Source organism: Typopeltis vanoorti, chromosome 8 (genome assembly GCF_054136105.1).
Source record: "Typopeltis vanoorti isolate ZY-2024b chromosome 8, IOZ_Tvanoo_1.0, whole genome shotgun sequence".
Classification (NCBI taxonomy): Eukaryota; Metazoa; Arthropoda; class Arachnida; order Uropygi; family Thelyphonidae; genus Typopeltis; species Typopeltis vanoorti.
Window position 1 is genome coordinate 22,916,181 of NC_143556.1, and position 23,704 is coordinate 22,939,884.

Consider the following 23,704-nt stretch of genomic DNA (forward strand, 5'->3'; position numbering starts at 1 on the left):
ATAGCTTTATAAATAGGTGTAAATATTCGTTGGTCTGGTTAGTCAAATAACGTATCCTGTCTGCAAGTAGCATGATGCCGTTTCGAATCCCACTTGAAACACGTGATTGCTTTTAAGTGGGAGATGAATTTGATATCCTGGTGTGAGACCTTTCCTCTTACTAGAGGCCTGAATTCGCTTGAAACAGTTTCATGTTTGGTCTCTCTCTCTCTCTCTCTCTCTCTCTCTCTATATATATATATATATATAATAAAATATAAAAAAATACAAATACAAAAGGATATGAAATTAACAAAAAAATCCCTTCCCTCCCAACTGGCTTCTAACCCTGTCGTCCGTTGGAGTCATTAAGAATAATGAATGTCATCCATTCAGCCATTTCTCATCTGTCAAGACGGATTGAATCCAAAATTATTAGGGGCATTAGGGAGGTTTGCAGCCATCTTGTCACATATTATTATTATTATTATTATTATCTGAGACTTCCAGGGGAGTCAAGGACTCATCGAGAGAGGCTATAAATCACCCAAACCAGCTATCATACCTTCCCTTAAATTCATTTACACTAGATGCACTCACTACTCCTAAGGGCAAATTATTCCACTCGCTCACTGCTCTCTGGGAGAAAAGCCTAGCTCTTACCTTTTTCTTGACTGTGAACAACTTTAACTTCCATGGATGCCCCCGTGTTCTCTCCCCGCCTTCCATATAACGAAAAATTTCGATCAATTGAAATGCTATAACACCCATGCAAAATATTATAGACCTCTATCATATCACCTCTCTTTCTCCTGTTTATATCCGAGAACTCATACTCGCAATCTGTCCTCATGATCTAAATCCCATAATCCGGATATAATCTTTGTAACTCTTCTTTGCACCCTTTCCACAGCTTCTTTATCCCCTAGGAACCCAGGAGACCAAATCTGCGCACAATAATCCAGGTGTGGTCTTATCAAAGCCTTATAAAGAGACCAAAAAAAAAAAAAATTTTCCTTATTCTAACATGTCAAGGTTCGCTTCAGCATAGAAATTACCCTCTGAGTTGTATTTGCAATTTTTGCTATGTGACCTTTGAACTTTAAATTCTTATCCACCAATATACACCAAGCTCCCTTGTCTCTTCAGTTTTTTGTGGCATAACCCCACTAATACAATATGCCGCTGGAATTCTAATCACGCCAAAGTGCATAACTTTATACTTACTAACATTAAATTGACACGCTGCTATTGAAAATGTTCCTTTTTCATTTCTCAGTTTCAAAATATGGATAATTGTTCTACTTTTTTAAATATTCGCACCTTCTCAGAGAAAATGTTGGCACTGACAAATATGGTTTGTAAAAGTGACAGCACATGAAGGCTGCTCCACATTTGTTTTAGATACTGTCCTATTTAAAACGTGATCTGAATCCTGAATTTTTGGTTTGCAGTGATCTTATATTTGACGAATTACACCTACTTGAAACTCCTTTATTCACTTCGAACATGTTCTTTAATGATCTCCTACTCATTCCATTCTGTCGGAGGAGCGAAATGGTGAAAATCCTAGAATTCTATTAGTTATATAATAATAATAATAATAATAATACTTGCGCTACCATCATTTGAAATCATAAGTTATCAATAGATTCTGATTGTATTTATTCCAATTAGTTTAAGGATTAAAAAGACAGAAATGTTTCAAATCGTCAAATCAAAAAAGGGTGCTTCTAATACCAAAAAGTTTTTGGTATTAGAAGCACCCTTCTAAAATTTATGTAAGAAAAGTTGACTCTTTTTGCTACCTCGTATTCGAAACAGTATACTTACGCTTTCCCAGTCATCCCACCAAGATTGGGACATCGTTAGGAGATTATTACTAAGTGTGGATATGGTCTATTGGTGCATTAGTGACATTAAAATGAGGACGCAACAGAATCCATTATACCAGCATGTAATCAGTGTTTGTCATGGCTTTAAATTCAACACGAGCGAGTTCCAATTAAAATTTTATTATACTGCAGATACAAATCCCAACTCAATATCACAGATAAATGCAAAAATCTTCATATCACAGATGCATGTCATAAATAAAAACAGTGTTAACTGTTTGAGAGGATGAATTCTATACAACAAATTGTATAGAAAATTAGCATAAACTGATTAATAACGCTACGCTATCAAAACAAGAAATAGCGTCACCTGTCGGTATAAATACAAAATTTTGAGGTACGTCAAAATTGCATTATTTAATTTTGTTTATTAATCACACCAGCGGCTGAAAATGAAACGTAACACTATGACATAGCGTCGTATTTCAAGAATCTAGTAAAAATGCGGTTATATAATACAACCTATTATCTATAATAATAATAATAATAATAATAATAATAATAATAATAATAATAATAATAATAATAATAATAATAATAATAATAATAATAATAATAATAATAATAATAATAATAATAATAATAATAGCTGGGAATTGGAACTAGCCTCAGTCCCTAATACATATTTCTGCATATTACGTTTTATGTGATCAAATTACAAAGGTTTCCACTCTACTCACTGAAGCTCTAGTTGGTATAGAAAAAAAAGTTTTCGGTAACATTTTGATTTTTTTTAATAGAAAACCGACAGAAGGAAGTACTTTATATTTTCTCCTTGTATAAAAAATAAACTATGTATGTAGCATTTGTTTCCATAACGCTAGACCGCCAGAAGAAAGACCATTAGGTTCGCCCACTAGATATTTGTTTTAGTCTTTATGAGTAGATTCTCTAGTTAGTCCACCTTTGGTACAGACAAATAGGTTTCTTTTCCCTCTCTGAAACTCGTGGGGAGGTGTTAGACTGATTTTCTTTTAACTCAAGAAAATCAGTCTAACACCTCACTGTTTCAGACCTGTTAAGATTTAATACCTAGAGATGGTGGAACGGCAGTTGACTTCCTTAATCTCCTCCCTGGTTCCCTTTGAAATCAATAACCTCAGGCTCGGCTATCAGTGATGACTAAAGATGATTGCTTTTTATTCTTTCAAAAAAGTTTATCAGGACTAAAAGAGCCTTTGCCTTTGGGAATAAAAACACTATATTATTTTTTTTTATTATTATTAAACTCCGGATTTAACAGCTGTAAAAACATTATTTTTTACGTGGTTGTGTTTCCGATATTCAATGAAAGATAAAATAGGTGATAATTTAGTTTGTAAAATTACGTTTCGGAGAAAAATGAGATGATATTTGTAATCGAAAGCAGATAAATAATGCTAATTTTGTTTCATACCGACAGTTGCTTGTTCATGCAGATGCTCGAAAGACAACAAATGTGGAAATGGCATTTTAAGCTCTGCACACAATATGAGTCTAGTTCAAATATTGGTGCTGTAGGACTAGTACGAATACAAATTCTTAGTCTGTTTTCCTCTTAATAGCTTTTCATTAGTAAAACAAGTGTCTGCAAAAAAACAAACAAAAAAAACGTAGATTGTTGGAATGAGCCTCAAGCTATACCAAACTCTTTTCATATAAAAAAGTCATTTGTTCCTAATCTTTTCCCTTTAAAATGTTCCCCACTTTACTTCCACTAGGAGTTTTACGATCTGAAGCATCCTTTCCTGAGGTGGAAGAAGCACCTTTGATAGATTCAGCAACTTCGTGTTCTGGTGTCAGAGTGGCATGTCTTCCTTTCCTTGTCGGGGCGGCAGCATATTCTTGGGCATCCTTCTGGACGATTAACGGGGTTCCTTCAAAATCGCTTGAGTCACGATGAAGAGGTAACACCAAAGGACGCTCTTTGCGTTCGGTTTTGGTTGGTCCGTTGTCCTGATTAGTGCAGCACAGATTATCGCTGGTTATGAGACCTTTAAATACACTGTTACCCATCGTATCACAAAAATAACTTTCTTCTCTAAGATGACAACCTTCTATCACGGACATTTCACTGTTAAGACTCCACTTTTGTTCTTAACGTGCTAGTGGAATAAAATATAGAACGAAAATTAAAAAAATATACATCATTCACATATACTATAGATTATTAAGATGATACGTAAATAATATTTATTATTATCTATAGATAATTAATTAAATTTATCCCAGACAGAGTAACAGCCAATAACTGAACAGGCTTGAACTTTATTTCACAAATAAAACCTGCAAGAAAACTGAACTGGATTTTTACAAGGCGTTCAAGAAAATCGACTGTAGAACTTGCACTGCTTCAGACAATATACATAGTGTTAGGGACAACGAGATGGCGGCAACTGTCTGCCATACTTCCCCACTTCAAAGCCTATTAAAATTATTGATAGCATTGCGTCAGTTATGTGTGATTAGCTAAGGATGAAGAATGACTACCTACTTTCAAGTTAGGACTAAATGGCTTCGCCTACTCCCTTTGAAGGAATAAAAGGTGTTAGCGGATTTTTTTTTTTTAATTCGCTGTACTAAACATTTTCACAATGGCTGATAAATACGTCTCAACAATTCGACAAAGAATTGACATTATCAAGTAATATAATATTTGTAAATGCAATGTAGGTTACATGCAAGCAGTCAGAAAATACTTAACTGCAAACCATTTCAAGGGCAAGAATTTTGGCTTTATCCTGGAAGTTGAATGTAATTGGAAAGAGTTCATGATATGAAATGAGCAATATAAGCAGACTGTCAATGAAATATAAATGGCAAAGTGAGCTAATTTTAAATGCTCAAAAAAAAAAAAAAAAAAAAGAAGAAGAAGAAAAAGAAAAAAAAAAGAAAATAGAAATTGCTGTCGAGACCCAATCGAGTGGCTCTACCCAACTGGACTCCTTATGGCTTTCTTATGAGATATGATAACAAACATCTACCCCTGAAGACCAATAAAATATCGAGGATCTAAAAACATGAATTTCGCTTTATGCTCCTTGATCTACTGATAACAACCCAACTTACATCGATCAAGACATTGAGCAGTTGAAGGGCAGAGTTTTCTGCTGTTTTCTTCTAAATATACTTTCAAAATATGAAAAATCCCAGTTCCATTAAGCATTCCCTTCTATTCAATTTCAAACTTGCTTGGTTATGAATTGGTAAATTACTACAATTTAAATGTTATTGTATGTAATTATATTTATGTCCACGCGGTTAGCCTAGTGGCTGTGCGCTTCGCAACCATATGCCTGGGGAAGGAGTGTCCTAGGTTCGATTCCTCGCCGACGTGAGGAGCTTAAGGATCTTCCTCAGCCATAGCCAAGTTTGCCGGTCTTGGACGTAGACAGTAGGGTTTTCCCCAGTTTATCTGGGGTTTATCATCCCGCAAGCAGGCAAACTGGCCTTGAGAACTCAACACTACAGGCCATAGGATACACCGGGGCATAAGGCTGACCACCTTATCCTGTGAACGATTTGAGGTCCGACGATTAACTAACCCTCGACACCGCAAGGTAAAAGAGGGTAAAAGGAAGATGATGATGTAATTATATTTAATACGTGGATATGTAATTAAAATAATTTTAGAAATAAACTTCCCAGCGATTTTTTTTTTTTTTACAGTGAATATCGAGAGTGAGTGAAAATAGATTGCATATCGTTTCTCGGTCACAACGTCCCTGAGAATGTCGTCTCATAGCTACTGACCTGCTTACGGAATGGGCAGTGGTGTTATTTAAATGTAACCTCCATAAGGAGACAGTCTGGCGTTTTACTAGGTCAAAGCATTATACAGCGCGCCATACTGAACTACAGAAAATCATTTAGAAGTAATTGCCAAATCACAATATCTCTTAAAAGCTGTTTTCCTTAATTTAAAGCGTTAAAGCACGATTTTGTGTTCCTTTTTTTTTTTTTTTAATATGACAAACTTAACTTTTAGCAGTTCACAAGTGTCAGACGCTACTGCATTATTTGCAAAATACCAGTGATGGCCAGCGAGCCAAATCAGGCTAAGCGATGTTATTTTAATAGGTTCTCAGAAAAAAAAAATTGTGTAATTACTTTTTTTTTTACTTTGTTTCTGTATTTCCTTATTTTTTTCCTTTGCTTCTTATTCAATAATTAGAGCATCCATAGGAAGAACGGGACAATGCACACTTTCAGTGGAAAAGACTCGAGTTCGATTAGGCAACAGCTAACGTTACTCTTGTCCTCTTTAAGAGGTCTGTAAACGATAACTGTTTTAACTCATACCAAGCTAGCCGTTTTCCCTTTCTGCAAGAAGGTTGTGCAACCCTCTTACGGCTTTGAAGTCAGACCATATGCAGTCTATTCCTTAAAAAAAAAGGAAAAAAAAAGGGGGGGAGAGAAAAATCTTTACTGTCAAATTACCTTTCAAATGCTCTAGTTTCTAGTATATAGGGGGGGGGAGAGTTCTTTGTTTGCTCATCTTTAAGTATGACATGCAAAATTAAGAAACTCCAGCAGTTGGATGAATATATCAGAAGTCTATATCAACAACTTGTTTCAATGCAGTCAGTTTTGCCTTTTTTTGCACTGCTTTGTAAGTTCATTCAGAAGTAGTAGGTTAATCAATTGAACTCTATTATATAAACGCATTTTCTGCCATATTTTCATGCTCAACATTTATCAGAATTGATATTCCCTACCTGTTACACATAATCATGTTAACAATACAGTCTTCTGAATGTAGATAGTAACACATTCAGTAAATTTTGTTTGGAAGCTTGTGTGACTGCATGCCCAAGTGTATAAAGTTCAGTAAATCAAGAATAACTGCCATTAAACCAGTAAAACACATGTCCATACGAAATTGTACAAGGAAGTTATAATAAGGAAGTTAAACTTTGAGAATATAGGCTGTTTAGCGCATTTGAAGAATGATAAGAATATCACAGCCGGTTTTATTGTTGCCAGACGAGTTACTTGAATAAAAGATACAGAAGAAAGAAAGTTTTTCCAATACCTGCCATGCTTTGGTTTTAAAAAAGAAAAAACATTTACAGGCAAAAACTAATTCCTTGCTACAAAAATGATGCCAGACGAATATCACTCTTTGCAAAGAAAGAAGCAAGGAATGCAAAAAAACATATTAAATCAATATTTTTTTTAAAAAACAGTCAGATATCACTTGCTTTTTGTTTTACTATTCTTATCAATGTTTTACGTAAAAGATAATATTGATTTTTATATATTTTGTAATTTATTTTTGCATTTTATATTTGTAACACTCTTGAGCCTTGCCCGCCTCGGAAAAAGTATAAGTACTACCCTGGTATTAATCCACTACACGTTTATAATCTTTCGTAGTGTTCATTAGTACCGTAGGCAGACTAAGGGAAAAAAAAAAAACTGACTTTCACAGTTTATGTGACTATCACATAAATGAAAGTCTTATAAATAGACAATTCATACATTTTCTTATAGTGTGATAAATTACGAATACACGAAAATTAGCTGACCGGTAAACGAAGTAATTACTCTCATAATAAACACACTATCAAATTGAAAATCGTGAATATGTCTGCCATAAGTTTCTCAACTATTTCCCCTATTTGTTCAATCAAGTATGAAAACGATTTATATATTACATGGAAAACAGAAAAGTCAAAACCAGGATAACAGAAAATATGAATAAAACTTCGACGAACAAACGCAGCTATAAAAGGTTGGATTAAAAAGGAAGAAAACTGTTGCATATTAATTTAGGCCATTCGTCCCAAATTAGGTTCGAATAACTGAGAAGGAAATTCAAAATTCAGGGAAAAGATAGGAATGTAATTTCTCGGAACGAGAGAGAGAATGGGGAGGAGAACATTGATGTATCAGATGGCCTGTTACATCCATGAAATATTACTGGAAAGAACGTACACCAAAATAGCTTTGCTTTTTTTTTTTTAGTTTAAAGTCAAGTATATTATGTTGAAAACAGGATGCGACATCTTATGATCTTGTTTTTCTCTACTGATTAAATACTTAGATACTACATAGGAATGAACGCAATCTACTTGTATTGTGTTTCTCTTCACAACAAAGTATGCTGAGCATGTGGATTTAGAAAGAAACAAAAATATGGAGAATTGGAAACTGTAATTATAATACTCCAACATCTTTTATTCTCCAAAGGGGAATTATAATACTCAAATGTAATTATAATACTCGAACATCTTTTATTCTCCAAAAGGGATAGGTAATCTTATTTAGTCCAAAATATTGGAAGGGGAGGCTGTTTTTTTTTTTTTTTTAATTTTGAAATGGTATAGACAAGCATAACTTTTGGTAAAATAACTTTAGTACACTTCATAATAAAGTTATTTTACCTTGTATTAATCTAAATCCACGATTTAATTTGAAACTACACAAATGAAAGAGGAACCTTACCTATGGCTGTGGTTTTTGTTGAAGTACTTGTTGCAGGGACCACTGTTGGTTGTTAGTGGGGAAAACAAATTTCAAAAAAAAAAAAAGCCATTTCGTCCGAACCCCTTGCAGATCCCCGAGTATGTAACTTAATCCCCCCACCCCCGTTGACACGCCTAGTTGGAATATGCTAAGGAAAGGTCAAGTGCACACACTTGAAATAACTACTGTATATGTATACATTGTACATACTTGCCAAAATATACTTTGCTATTTTGGCAAGTACGTACACCAAAATAGCTTTGCTTTTTTTTTTTTTTTTAGCTTAAGGTCAAGTATATTATGTTGAAAACAGCATGCGACTTCTTATGATCCTGTCTTTCTCTGACTTAAGTTCACCCTTCTTTTTCCCCACTACCAATGGCGCCAATATTAACAAAACTATAATTTTCTTCATCAACAGAGAACAAACTCATAAGTGATGGAATATTAATTTAGTTACTTGGAAATTAAACCTTGAAAGACTTCTCCAAATTAAGATAGCTTTACTACTATAAATAACTAAATATGAAATTAGGAAAGCGAGATTTCAAAATCAACATTGTTATGGAAACCGAACGTTAGCACACTGAACTGCTAATGTCTTGCACAAGCGTCAGTTGTTTACTCAATTCGCCACTCCCTCAGTTTCTTAGAACTTCAAAATAAAAACATTTCTTTATATTGCATAATAGTCGTTTTGGCATCCTATGAAGATCGGAATACAATAGATAATGCGTGTTACCTGCAAAAGTTTTATATATATACAGAGTTTACACGTACAGTATATATCGGCATATAAGATGATATTTGAAGTTAAAAAAAAATGTTGAATCTTTGTGGCTATGGAATAACCGTTAACATGGTGAAAAAGATTGGAAACTTTTAATTATCAACGTGTAAAGCTGTTCTCAATTTCACTTTGAAAAAACTTTCTATATGCCACAAATAAACTTTTTTCTTTTTTGTTAACTAAGTATGGGACACGTGGCACTGTTTGACGCCCACCTCTAAACAAAATCGTGCAAAACGTTATACACCAATATCAATAATCGCAAAGAACGTGGAGATTCACAAAAATCACTTTGATAGGAAAGCAATGATTATAATAATGATAAAAAAAAAATGTATTTGAAATTCTGAGAAGAATTTAAAATGGCAATAAAAGATTTACTAAAAAATAATCAAATGACTTTTAATTAGAATAAAGTATGTAAATAATTAATAATACCAACAATTATCTAAAATAATTGAAAGCATCAGTCATTCAAGATATTTTTCACTCACAGAATCTTTTTAAAAAGAATTTCTCATTGCTTTTTTGACGCAATCATATTTGTTCTATAACTTCCAAAGCTTTATTATTTTTCAGCATAAGAAGGTTGTTCATTTCATTTCATGTCGTATGGTGACTCAACGGCCGTGGGCCCCTTTTACGTGGAGGTACGGCACCACCTCAGTCCCCCCTATTTTTATCCGGGCTCTGGACCGACCGGCATAGCTGACAATTCAGACCTATGGCTGGAGGGACTGTCTCAAGCATTCTGACTGTATCCGTGTGTGTTCACGGGGCCGGTTTGCCTACTTGCGGGATGAAAAACCCAAGATAAAGTGGGGGGAAAAGCCCTGCTGTCGACGCCCAACAGCGGGTAACTTGGCTATGGCTGAGGAAGATCCTTAAGCTCCTCACGTCGTCGACGGGAATCGAACCTAGGACACTCCTTCCCCAGGCATATGGCTGTGAAGCGCATAGGCTAACTGTGCGGACAGGAGGTTGTGATTACGTGCATTGACAAGTCCATCTCAAATGGGAGGAGATGACGGTGCGTTACGTAGATTTTGGCGGTTGAGAAAATTGTCAATTAAACTGTTCTGAAAATTAGCAATAGTTGGGATGGAATCAAACTCGAGCGTAACCGTTCTGTAAAATTTCTGTTCCTTTTGATATGGTTCGGATCATTATCTTCTATCCTTTCTTTTTAGTGTGCGACAAATGCAATTAAATTAGTTGCTTTAAAAATGATTGCTATGTGCTCGTAATCACAAGCACATAAGAATAAAAGTAAATAAAAAAATTTCATTGTACGCTGAACTTTTTATAAGCCTTTTTTGCCCAATTCCAGAGTTAGTTAATCTTTGGAACGGACAATTAGTTTATTATTATTATTATCCCGGAAACTCGGGTCTTCGTCGCGTAAACTCAAGAAAATCGATCATATAACTCACTCCTTTAGACAATGATACATAGTGTTATGGTTAGAGACCACGAGATTGTCGCCATACTCTTCTCCACGGACAACAGTTACAATCGCTAACAGTTTGAGGCCAGCTTCCTGTGATGCAGATGGCCGCCCACTATCTTCCAAAAGTTAGAGCTAAACGGCCACTGCTATCCCCTCTGGGAAATAAAAAAAAGGGTTAGTGGATTTATTAATTTATAAGCGAATCAGAGCAAGCCGTCGGCCTTAAAGCCCTGTAAGTATCGAGAATTATTATTAAGCAAACATTCACTGTCCTCTTGGCATTCAACGATCCACAGACTCCAAACATCGAGGGAAAAAAAGGATCTGAAATCCGATATCCGTAAGACACAAACTCCATTCAAATTACAATTATTACAATGCTGACTTCACTTCACTTGGATTTTGATTTAAGTTGGAATAGCCACTTTAACAAAAACAAACTTGGGATGGCAAGAAACGAGCTATACAGATTAGAAGATACACCTCAGACAAACGTAAAATTTTCATTAATCTATTTTTTGTCACAATCGCTGTAAAATATAAAATGACAAAACACATTTTCTGGAAATCAAAGAGAAGTTGCCATTCTTAGACGTGCTGCATTGAGAGCACAAATTCAAGACAAAATACTTATACCACTACACACTTACGTTAAAATACTACCTCACTAACACGGAATATCTATAACACATAAATACGAGGATTTCAATCAACAAAACACTTCACATACAAAAATAACAATCACTAAGGAAAGGCTACCTTGAACTTTCGTATAATCAACACGCCATTCGATAAGAGAAACTTTGGACCTATAGAGGGCTGAAAAGGAGATATCATGGAGATCATCAAGAAGGGAGAGGAATTAGTACCACATGAACCCAAAGAAATATTCGAACGTCACCACAAAGATAAATCAGGGGCAACATGCCATCAGTCCAATCAATGTGTGTGTGTGTGTGTGTGTGTGTGTGCTATCGCGCATAGCTCGATAGGAAATGGGTAAGACCGGTGTGTTCGTTCTTTTAAGCTGAGCTAGGAGGATATAACATGCGGCCAAACTGATGGCTGATGTATGTTGTCGATGCTAAATTGGAATCATTAATCATCAATTAAGTTTAATATAAGATTCAAGGATGGCACTAGAACATAAAATGGAACGAGTATAGTATGAAAAATAATTAATAAAATATAATAAATATAGGGTTCGACCATTTCTCTTAATTATTTGAATAAATAAAATTATAATAGACTCGCGTTTTCTATTGCATGTACTTATTGTATTTCATATTAAACATCATGGCTGTATAAAGAAATTCATTTCAGAAAGGAGAGTTACGTGCATATGTATTACTAAGTTGCTGAATTATAGGTCAGGGATGTTAATAATTCAATTCAATAAGGATAATGAATAGAAAAAGTATTATGTAATATGTTCGCAATTATAATAATTAACAATCAAATCATTTTGCTGATCTGATGGTCGTCACGTGATACATCGAAGAATTCATCGTGGGAGGACGCTTATCACCGGACAACTCGTGTCTGCACCACTCAACCCTCCGTCTACAGCCCGCTAATGATTTTTTTTTTGTTTTTTTTGTTCGTTAACTGCGTGTATGCAAGATTAGCACCTCCGAGTTTGAGGAAATAAAAACATGCTGTCTTCGTATGAATCAGCTAATTCACTTTCATTTCAAATGAAAGAACAAAAAAAAAACCTTCTTCTTATCATGACAAAATTCGAATTCAATAAAGGGCACAGTGTATATCCTCGTTCTTCCAACAAGGCTACGGAGAAATTCCAAGAATGTTTAAATAGTCATCCATTGAACATAATATTCCGAAAAGAGATATAAACTCGAAGTACACATTTCTGCAGTATGTAGGCAGACGATCAAGAAGAAATACGGAACGTGTTAATGTAAGATTGCACTCTATAGATAAAAATGTGCAGTGAAGGCTGTTCCAAACCACGGAGATTGATAGAATGAACGAGGAAGACAAGAAGTTGGGTATATGTTTGAAACTAGGCGGCAAACAGATCCTGACCAGCAGTTGCTCATGTGTTAATGGAGATAGTGGAGGAGAAAGGGATCACCAATTAATTGGATCGCCATCTTCTGAAGATCAAGCATTTTTAGAGGTTTTGGTGAACCACTCCATATGTGAAAACAATATTCTAATACAGGTTTATACAGTGTTAGGAGTTGCTCAGGTGATAATATCTTGAGGGGAAAAATATCTTTTTTTTTTCCAATTCGGAGAAGACTATGGGTGTAATGTGCTAACGCCTGGAGAGGCTAGAAATTGCAAATCATTTTAAGAAATCAGATTTCCCATGGAGATCTCAGTATTACCAAAGAGGGGGGGGTAGAAAGTAAGTATAATCTTTCTTCCATGAAATAAGACAGAAGCAACGGTTCATCGAAATTAATTAAGCTCATTCTGCAATGCTATTCTATATTTTCATTTCCCTCTAGAACAATAATTGGATTGCATTACTTGATCGTAGGGTGAAAAGTATGGACTTTATACCTGGGAATGCAACCGGATACATTATAAGAACAACTGCTTTAAGTAGTACAAACGCAGCAAAATATAATTATTATTGTTTCATCTGCTTCTTGAATATCGAGGGTATTCTATATCTTGTTTCTTGCAAACATATTTTATTTCGTTTGAATTTAAAAGTTATTATTGGAATGTATATTAATTCCATTTGTTGTTCATATAGATGGCGTATTGCAGACGATGGATCAAACAATGCGCAGTGGCTTTCCGAGAGGAATGATGAGAATACATAAATGTTTCATGTATTTATAATATTTGTATAATATATAACCAAATAATCAATTTAATAAATATCCGTTTTAATTTGTCAATCAGACAAGAATTTAAAAGCTTACACTTAAAATATTACAAAATTCAACAAGAGTGAAATTAAACTTTAAATGCAAATAAAAAAGAAAGAAAGAAAGAAAAGAAAAGTAAAGTAAAGAAACTAAAAATAATGCTGGAATTAGGGGGGGAAAAGTCAGAAAATACATTCTTTTAATCCCTCCTTACTTTTTGACTATACTAAAATCTTCCGCTCTCTCAAAGAATATTACGTAATTTATTAACGAGTTCTTATTACTACACCACTTCAAAGATTTCACAGGATAAACAGCTCGCAAAAAGGCAACTGCAAGAGGCGCAAGATTTGAAGATCCTTAAAAAATTGACCACACATATGCAGGACAAAACGTTTACATTTTTTTTTATGTCATTGTAATGATATGGCAATTTTCGTGTGTATTCTTATTTGTAACAAGAAAAACTTCCCACGTAACTACTGATTTATTTACATATTTTAAGGTAAAATTTCATTACTGAGAAAACTATTTAATTTTTACTTGAATGAAAAGTATTTCATTACCTCTATCATGCTTTTTAAACAAGTATGATAGATTATATTAGCATTTCCAGAGAAAAAATTATGAACAGAAGTATGACTTTTCCTATTTGTAGATTAAAATTATTTAAGCAAATTCCAGTCATTTATTAAAAGTTAACTTAGCTTATGAAGATCATTTTAAACTCACCAACACTTGCAGCAAGAGAACTTTTCACTTTCATAAACTCAAGCACGCGCAACGCAAGTCAAAACACTGAATAACCAAACGACAGAGAAACCAGAAACTTTATGAGACTAGCAGCTGTTTACGTTTATAGGGAGCTCCCTGACGTCATACCTGGACTGCGTCACATGTGGCAATATCAGGTGATGCACGTGACAGAAGGTATATTCCATTTTGGATTGAGATTTCGTTTATGAATCAGAGCGATGTCATTGCGAAAATAAAACACGTAAACAAATACGATTATATCATGTGCCAAGAACGACAAAATGATTCACATTCATAAAGTTATTATTAGTCTTAAACGTTGCTATTCATAACTGTCGGTATTAGCCAATCAAAGATGCACATGCATCAATGTTTAGAATTGAATTATAGTTTAGATTATTTTTTTCGCTGATGTATGATGTATAATCCAGATATAACCATACGTGATGGTTATTTCATCCAAGAAATAATTATTTTGGATGCTTCTTTGAGAGCGCAATTCGATAACCACAATTTCTGAAACAAATGAGTTCAATTTTGATTGATTTAGCAGTTCAGGAACTACAAAACAAACAAAATAATTAATTAAAACGCAGTCATCTCTAAATAATGTCTTACGTTTGGGGATCTTCGAAAATGTGATGAGAGAAGAGAGGAGTAATATATTGGAAATAATATACTGACCCGAACAACTTTCGAAAAATTTTGAAAATTGATTTTTTCAGATTACAAATCTAGTAGCAAAGGAACATATTTTTAAAATCTTACAGTTCATTAAAACATAAGATTTAAAACAAAAAAACAAAAAGCAATTGAATACAAACAAAATGCGGTTATTGACATATTTTATGAAAAATAAAGTAGCATGAACATTATTACATGAAACCAATGAGAGAAGGCAGAGCCGCCTCATCCATTAAGCACTTTAGGCAAAGTGTGATTAACATGGGTGTTAGGACTAGATTTTTTGCTTGGATAGTTGTGAATAGGTGGAATGCGTTGCCAGAAATGGTTGTGAATGCTTCGTCTATGAATGAATATAAGAAGTTTGACAGGTATTGTGTGAATAATGGTTAGTATGGCAATGTTGGGTCTCCAACGATGAGTCTTTTGACTCCATGGAGGCACCTTATAATAATAATAATAATAATAATTTTGACTGAGGTAATCCAGATCGCAAATGATTTAATGTTGGAAATGCTCGTTCATGTTCTGCATTCGTCCCCAAAATTGATAAGTAAACTCGAATTGCAACATTTCTATTCGAGAAGCTTGTCATCACCAGATTTCGTTCAATTTGTGCTGTCAATAATTCTGGTTCTGTTTTGCACTTCGGAAATAATTTTGAAAATAATAAAAATTCGCCCACAAAATAATCTTCTAAATCTTGATTACATATATGTGTGAACTGGACTAGACTCTGGTCTACACATATACGTATGGAAAAGAGTCTTTGCTTTGGAAACAATTTCGCTTTCTCACATTGATTTATCAATAAGAAAGTCAAATCTGACATACCCGTAAAGAGAATTATAGGGTAGCTAGTCTTCTATCGAGTTCCTTTGTTAATCTATCTATAATTAGATAAAACACTTGAATTTGAATTTTATCTCAAATTTATCTCAAAGGGATTAAGATTTGTGATTTGGTCATTTTCACTATTTATTTCATAATGAAATATTTTTCGCTTCCGCTCTCTTTGGAAAATTTTAAATTCCCATTTTGGTGCAAGTTCTTTGCCAGAATTTTAGAATTAAAAAAAAAAAAAATACACACACATATATATATATATATATGTGTGTGTGTGTGTGTATGTATTTATATATATATATATATATATATATATATATATATATGTATGTATTTTTATATATATATATATATATATATATATATAAAAATACATACATATATATATATATATATATATATATATATATATATATATATATATATATATATATATATATATGTATGTATGTATGTATTTATATATATATATATATATATATATGTATTTTTATATATATATATAGAAAGTTTTTTACCTTGGGTATAATATACGTTATACGTTAAAGATACCAAGCTATTTTAAATATATATATATAAATAAACTTGGTTTAATCCATTTCTCAAGTAAGCAAACAGACAATTAAGTCAAGTTTGCGCTGCAAGTCTGGGTGACCCGCACGTCACCCAGGCTTGCACTAGTGCAAGTAGTGTAAGTCTCAAGCAACTCGTGGTAAAGGTGGAATAAGCTCTGATCACTATTCTTAGTATTTACCCTTAATGCAAAGCACATCTCCTTGAGGAGATGTATGATAATTATACCCAAGGTAAAAAACATCTATGTTTCTACATCTATCTATCTCTCATCTTGGGAATTTTATTTAATAAGGTTAAAGCACCTTATGGTAACTTGTTTTGGTAAACAAAAATATTTATAAGCTCTGTATTCCTTAAACCTTGGTATTTCTAAGACTGGCTCCCACTGATGAGACCTCAATAAAGGTCGAAACCGGTCTGGGTAGGGGCCCCTTGCCTTTAATGCATAGCATCATACATCTCCTCAAGGAGATGTGCTTTGTATTAAGGGTAAATACTAAGATTAGTGATCAGAGCTTATTCCACCTTTACGACGAGTTGCCTAAGACAGGCACTACGTGTGGGTCACCAAGACTTGCACTACTTTCACGCGCAAACTTGACTTACTTGTCTGTTTGCTTACTTGGGAAATGGATTGAAACCAATCCATTTCCAAACCAATATATATATATATATATATATCAAATAAGATGAAAGATTAAATAAGATCATAGAGATTTATAACAGTGCATAATTCAATGCCGGGATGCTGTAAAGCTGTATATTTATAATATTGATATTTTGAAGAATGTCTTTCCAAATAACACACATTAGAGATGTTTTCAAAATGTTCAGATTTTTTAAAAAGAGCGTTTACTTCGTGTTTAGCACGAAGTAAACGTCATAGTTATACTTACAATCAGGCGGGAAGTTGAATACAAGAGTGCCTAGAGCAGTGGCGTAGCTAGGGGAGTGCGGCGGTGGCGATCCGCCACGGGCGGCACTTTGAACTTTTGCGTATAATTCTAAAATACATTCTCGAGAACTCAGTTTCAAATATTGTAATACCACTGCAAAATTTCCTCACAATTTCTGTAAGTGTTACTAGTTGTGAGAGGAATTTCTCTAAATAAAATTTATTAAGAATTACCTACATTACAATGAAATAGACTTCGTCCGCGCGGTTAGCCTATTGGCTTTGCGCTTCGCAACATATGCCTGGGTAAGGAGTGTCCCAGGTTCGATTCCCGTCGAAGACGTGAGGAACTTGAGGATCCTCCTCAGCCATAGCCAAGTCAGCCGGTCTTGGGTGCGGGCAGCAAGTTTTTTCCGCCAGTTTATCTAGCGTTTTTCATCCCGCAAGCAGGCAAACCGGCCCCGTTTACTTCATATCCAAACACAAGTAGTACAGTAGTAAGTAAGTGGTACAACATGATTTACAACAAATTAGGATATATTATAATGAGATCAGCTTAGATTTGATAGGTGAATTATACAGGGAAATAATAATTAAATATGAAAAAAGCAAACTATACATAACTTATATACAATAAACATGGTCAGATGTTCCTGAAGTATCTTGCACAATCAACTGCTCTTTCTGTGTCAACTGCTCTTTATAAGGTCCTCTTTTGCACAAGGCGATGGAAGAAAGGGACAAAAAAGAAGGTGTTCCGTGGATTGGGTTGTCCCACACTCACAATTGTCTGGGCCAGTGAGGCAACCCCATTTAATGAGGTTTTGTTTGCAGCTTCCTGTCGTCTGGAGTCTGTTTAGGCTTTTCCAAGTGTTCCAGTCCAAGTGGGCACCACGTTGGAATACCAGTATTCTTTTCAGGATATAATGCAAGCCATTGTTGAAGTTTTGTCTCTGGGAGGTTTTTAGGTGGTTCAACAGTTGCCAGGAAGCTATATTGGGATCTTAGTCTTTGGGGCACTGCCGTCTGACAGAACAGTGGGTGGCGTTCATCATTCATTTGTCTGCTTCTTTCGTCAGCTGAGAATGCAGATCTTCGATTGAAGGGGGGGGGGGGTGCAGTACCAGCCAAAGTGTACAGGTCTTTTAGTAGTGTTGGTTTCAGGCATCCTGTAATTAAGCGGCAGCCTTCATTCAATGCTGGATCAAGTTTTTCAGCATGGCAGGATCTGGACTATACTGGGCAGGCATATTCAGCAGAAGAATAGCAAAAGGCCAAGGCAGACGATCTCAGTGTGCTAGGGTTTGCACCCCATTTGGAGGAGGTAAGATTTCTTAGTATGTTGTTTCTTGCATTCACTTTTGCCTTCGTTTTTTCTATGTGGGTTTTATATGAGAGGGTGCGATCGAGAGTCACACCGAGGTAGATTGGTTTTCAGGAATGTTCTATATTAGAGCCTTCCCAAGAAATCTGTAGCTTCCTGTTGGCTTCCTTATTGTTAAGATGGAAAAGGCCAGTCTGGGTTTTCAAGGGTTTTGGTTTTAGTTGATTGCTGGTATAATATGTGGTTAGACTATTTAAGGCAAGTGATAGAGTAGTTTCAATGGACTTGAAATTTTTTGACTGAGTAGCTATGGCAAGGTCATCAGCATAGATAAAATTTCTAGTTCCTGGAAAGATGGGGAGATCATTGACGTAGATGTTGAAAAGTAATGGTGATAACACACTTCCCTGGGGGAGGCCATTTTTTTGGTGGTGCCAGCGGATCTTCCTGCCCCAAGGTCCACGTAAAAGCGTCTGTTTTCCAAGAGTGATTGGATCAGGAGGACAGGGCAATAGTCTCTAGTTATTCTGTATATTTATTTCTGAGTGTGAGACGGTTTATGGTATCATATGCTGCAGTTAGGTCTACAAAGACCACTCCTGTGGCTAGTTTTTGCTCATAACCATTTTCTATATACTGAGTGAGGTTGAGAATTTGTGATGTGCAGGATTTACCTAGTCTAAAGCCAGCCTGCACAGCAATAAGATGGGGTTCGATTAGGGGTTGTAGCCTATTCAAAATTAATCGTTCATAGAGTTTAAAGAGGTTGCTGAGTAGTGATATAGGTCTATAATTTTTTGCTTCGGTTGGGATTTTCCCTGGTTTCAGAAAGGCCATCACTTTGGCATGCCTCCAGATAGTTGGTATCCTTAGGGTTCTGAGACAAGTGTTCTATAGGTTTAATACCCACTCTTTAGTCCTGGTTCCAAAATGTTTAATCTGTTCATTACAGACATCATCAAGGCCTGCAGATTTTCTAGGTTTTAATAGGTTTATGGCAGCGTTGAGTTCAGTGATGGTGAAATCTGAGTTAATCATATTTTGTTCCTCACTTGGGGTTCTAAGTATCTTATTTTTTTGTGTGTTTTTTAGTGAATTTTCCATTCAGCAGTAGCTGGTGAGCAATTTGATTGGCTGTTACTGGCGGATGCTCATATGGCTTAGTGAAATCCTTCCTAATTCTGTTGATAAAGTTCCATGCCTTTCTACTACTATGGGTCATATCAAGGGCTTGTATTTCTTTTTTCCATGAGGAACGACTTTCCTGTGCCATCTTGGAGCATAATTTTTCTCCTGCTTGGATAGTCTCTTCTGAGAAGGGGTTGGTGTTTTAAAGTTTACTTACATATTCTAACAAATATGTAAGTAATCGGCATCCTGGGCTTGTGTCACTGGAAAGGCCTGGAATTTAGTTTGTGCGGCATCCTCGTGGGATGTGCTTGGTGGAGATTTTCCTCAGTATTTTTATGAATTCTGGATACTCTTGAGGCTTTGGAGGGACTTCTTTTATGGAGCGGTCAAGATCTTCCATGAAACCCTTCCAATTAGCTTTTTGGAAATCAAATCGTCGTTTATAAGGGACGGTGTTAGGCATAATTGAATGGAAGCATTATAGGGCTATGTTGAGTATGTGGAATCGAATTTAAAACCTTTTTAACACAGATATTGAATATTTTTGAGCTAACAAATATGAGGCCAGGGTTATAGCCTCGCTTCCATCTGCCACTGTTGAAAGATGCAGGGAGTTTTGGATTATGTATCAGGCTTAGAAAAAGGTTTTCAGCCCATTTTTCAACAAGTTCTCCATCTTCGTTGGACTTTGTGTAACCCCAGTTAACACTATGGCTGTTAAAATCACCTAATACAACATTAGTCAAGTATGCATTATTATTGAGGAGGATGTCATGAAAGGAGAAAGCTTCTTCTGGTGGTTTATAGACTGAGGTGACTGAGATATTTTTAAATGTGATCGTAATAATCTCAATGTTTCTGTTGTTCGTTGAGTCAATGGACGATGGGATCAAGTTCTCTTTTGTAAATATTGCACTGCCATATTTATCGTGGGATATTTCTTTGATGAGTTTCATGCCATAGATGTAAGGTCTTGCAGCACCTTCTCCTCTGTGAGTTTCTTGCTGGCAGAGCACATCGCAGTCATTATCTCTGCAAATATTTGCAATGAGATCTTGCTTGACACTGGAGAAACCTTCAATGTTAAATGACATTATTTTTAGGCTTGGCCCTAGGTAGGATCCTTTAGGGCAGAAATTTGGGAGCATCTTAGTTCGATCACTTGCGTTTGGTTGATAGCAGCTTCAGCTTCCCCTAATGGGTATTAACAGGGTGCAGGAACGAGAACCTAGCTGCTGCGCACCGGCCCCGTGAACATACGCTACTACAGTCAAAAATATCCCCCCCCCCAGCGGCAGGCTAGGCGGTCGGTTGGGAGTGGTACTAACACGCGGACCCTGCATAGGAAGCGGGAATAACGCGTAGTGAAAGAAGACTATGAAATAGACTTCGCCAATGTCATCGACGATTTTGATGACAGAAAAGCAAGAAAAATTACATTTTAGAATGTTGAAATTAAAATTTTACTTCAAAAATAAACATAGCGTTTTAATTTATTTTCCTATACGTCGTTTTGATTTTTTGTAGTAATTTTGGTGTGCATTGAGAGGGGCGGCAAGCTCAGGGAATGCCCCGGGGCGACAAAAGCTGTAGCTACGCTACTGGCCTAAGGCCTAAGAAAACCTTAGTGTAGCCCTGGGGGAGGGAGCTTTTTCGATCACTTCGTGGCTCTTAAAAATATACAGCACATTAGAAAGAAAAAAGGGCCCTGACTTATTGTAACAAGGAAGATGATGTGTTTATATATACAGTATATTATTAACTGCTTCAACAGAGAACTTTGTATTTGGAAAATATCCATACATTCTGTTTCATTTCCACATTATGTACAAAATGTTTAGTGTAAATCATCATAAATGTATACTAAAGTAATTCTATAAAACTGTAAAAGTAAGTATTTTATTAAACAAATATAATTAGGTGTTACTGCTTGATAATGATGTATGAATTATATTAAAACATTTGAATCCTAAAGATTATGTTTCAAACTGAAATCATTTGCTAGAAAAAATTTCAGTTCGGGAAGAAATCTTTTCTTTGCTTAGTTTTTAATTTTAAAATAAAAATAAAAATAAAAATTCAGTGTTGTTGTTGTTAAGTGTGACATCTCTCAGGAGCCTATAGGATTTTATTTGGTTCGATTTTATTGGCTCACGAGTTAATGAGAACAAACTCTGCCAAACAAGCCCTAAGTTTAAGCATAGCACTTGGCGTAGCTGTAGAAAGGATAGGGAAGCTGTATACTTCCTGTTATTCCTTTATTTGTAGCCTGAATTTGTTTTATTTCGTGAAATTTGAAGATGGGATGCATACAAATACTATAATGAAAAATATCTACGACTGCAATACGTGCACAACACGTCTGTTGCAACTTTTGTTGTGGTTGTTTGTTTGTTTGTCACTTGTTCCTTGCCTCTCCTCAAGACTTGCCCACATTGCGTGTCCTTCGGTTACAACACCATGTCCAGCCTGCAACTTGTGGGACAAATGTTTCCAATTAACGATTTTAACCCTGCTTGGGAGAAAGGGTTTAAAAACGTTTGTTATTATTACTATTAGTAATAGTAGTAGTCCTACATGATACCTTCGTGAAGTCCCGAGACTCATCGTGGGGTGGGGGCTACTTTACATATATACAAAAGCACAATGACTTCTATTTAACTGTAATCCTTAACGACGAGTATTAAATATTAAACTTGAAGATCCGTCTACTGCCGAATTGTTTTATTAGTTTAGCTTATTTAATTCTCACGTCTGTTGCAGCGTTGATACATATTAAGGTCAAAGCACCGTATGGTAACTTGTTTTGGTTAAATACTTATAAGCTCTGTACTACTTAACCTTAGTATTTCTAAGCTTGGCTCCCACTGATGAGACCTCAATAAAGGTCGAAACCGGTCTGGGTAGTGGCCCCCTTGCCTTTAATACATAGAGAATTATACATCTGCTAAAGCTTTGCATTAAGGGTAAATATTAAGAATAGTGATCAGAGCTTATTCCACCTTTACCACGAGTTGCCTAGACTTGTACTACTTTACGAGTCACTTAGACTTGCATTACGTGCATTATATATATATATATATATATAGTATAAAATAAATATAGACTGTGAGTTGTGTTGCATAGTGCCCTCCGACCAGGGCCATCGTAATCCACTAAACAGCAGAAGTCTGGAAGGCAACAATAATAATAATAATAAATAAATAAAATAAAATAACGACAAATTTGTATCTCACCCATAAAAATACCGTTTATATTCTCTTTTCTCTTGAATTTAGGGGCGGCAAAATAGTGCTAGCATAGAGGCAGCATATATATTAACAGCGGTCCTGTCTCTAGAGCTGAATCCTTGGACTCCATGGAGGTGTCACGTCATAATAAATCCAAAAAAAAAAAAAAAAAATCAGCTAACGCATTTTTGTTCCCGTATATAGGGAGTAGGCGAGGCCGTTTAGCACTATCTAACTTCTATTTGGTTGGACGTCATAAGTCATAATAATAATAATAATAATAATAATATGAACATTGTAATAAATAAATTGTTAAGTTCAGCAATTTCTTAACATCTAAGGTAACTTCAAAATTGAAACGTTAAAGAAATTAATTTAAATATTAAGAAACAGTGATGACACAATTGTCCACAAGACTGGGAAATTCTTCATATATATATATAATAAGGAAATGCTGGGAGACAATAATAGCTAGTACGGAAATGACTCCTGCGAATAATCGTAACAAGCAAGGAGAGATGATTGCAGACAATCCTAACACGGTACGTTTCGCAATAGCATTCTTGTGTAACAAACACCATTCACTATTTCGTTTGAATCTAAAGCAGTTTATGGTTGTACTGTAGACGTAATTCTGTTTTGGATAATTTGTCATTAAAATTGTCCGATTCAAATAACACAAGCTTCTCTAATGCTGCTAAATACCAAGAATCATTAATCATACTAAGAATCATGAATCATATTAAGTTAGGAAGGCATCATTTTAAATGGACTAATGAAAACAATTTAATTATAACGAAGAAATTAATAATATTATTATTATTATTACTGAAACTTCTGTGCTAA

The 23,704-nt window shown here is 35.1% G+C and overlaps 1 protein-coding gene across 1 annotated transcript; it reads right to left on the reverse strand.

Annotated features, from left to right (window-relative positions):
• Positions 1–1,972: 1,972 nt before the first annotated feature.
• Positions 1,973–14,283, reverse strand: LOC150103846 (uncharacterized). Its single transcript, XM_090396554.1, has 2 exons — positions 14,149–14,283; positions 1,973–3,958 (listed from the first exon to the last, which is right to left on the reverse strand). Exon 2 carries the CDS (start codon positions 3,921–3,923, stop codon positions 3,531–3,533), a length of 393 nt encoding a protein of 130 aa, XP_090252680.1. The 5' UTR covers positions 3,924–3,958; positions 14,149–14,283; the 3' UTR covers positions 1,973–3,530.
• Between the last annotated feature and the right edge of the window lie 9,421 nt (positions 14,284–23,704).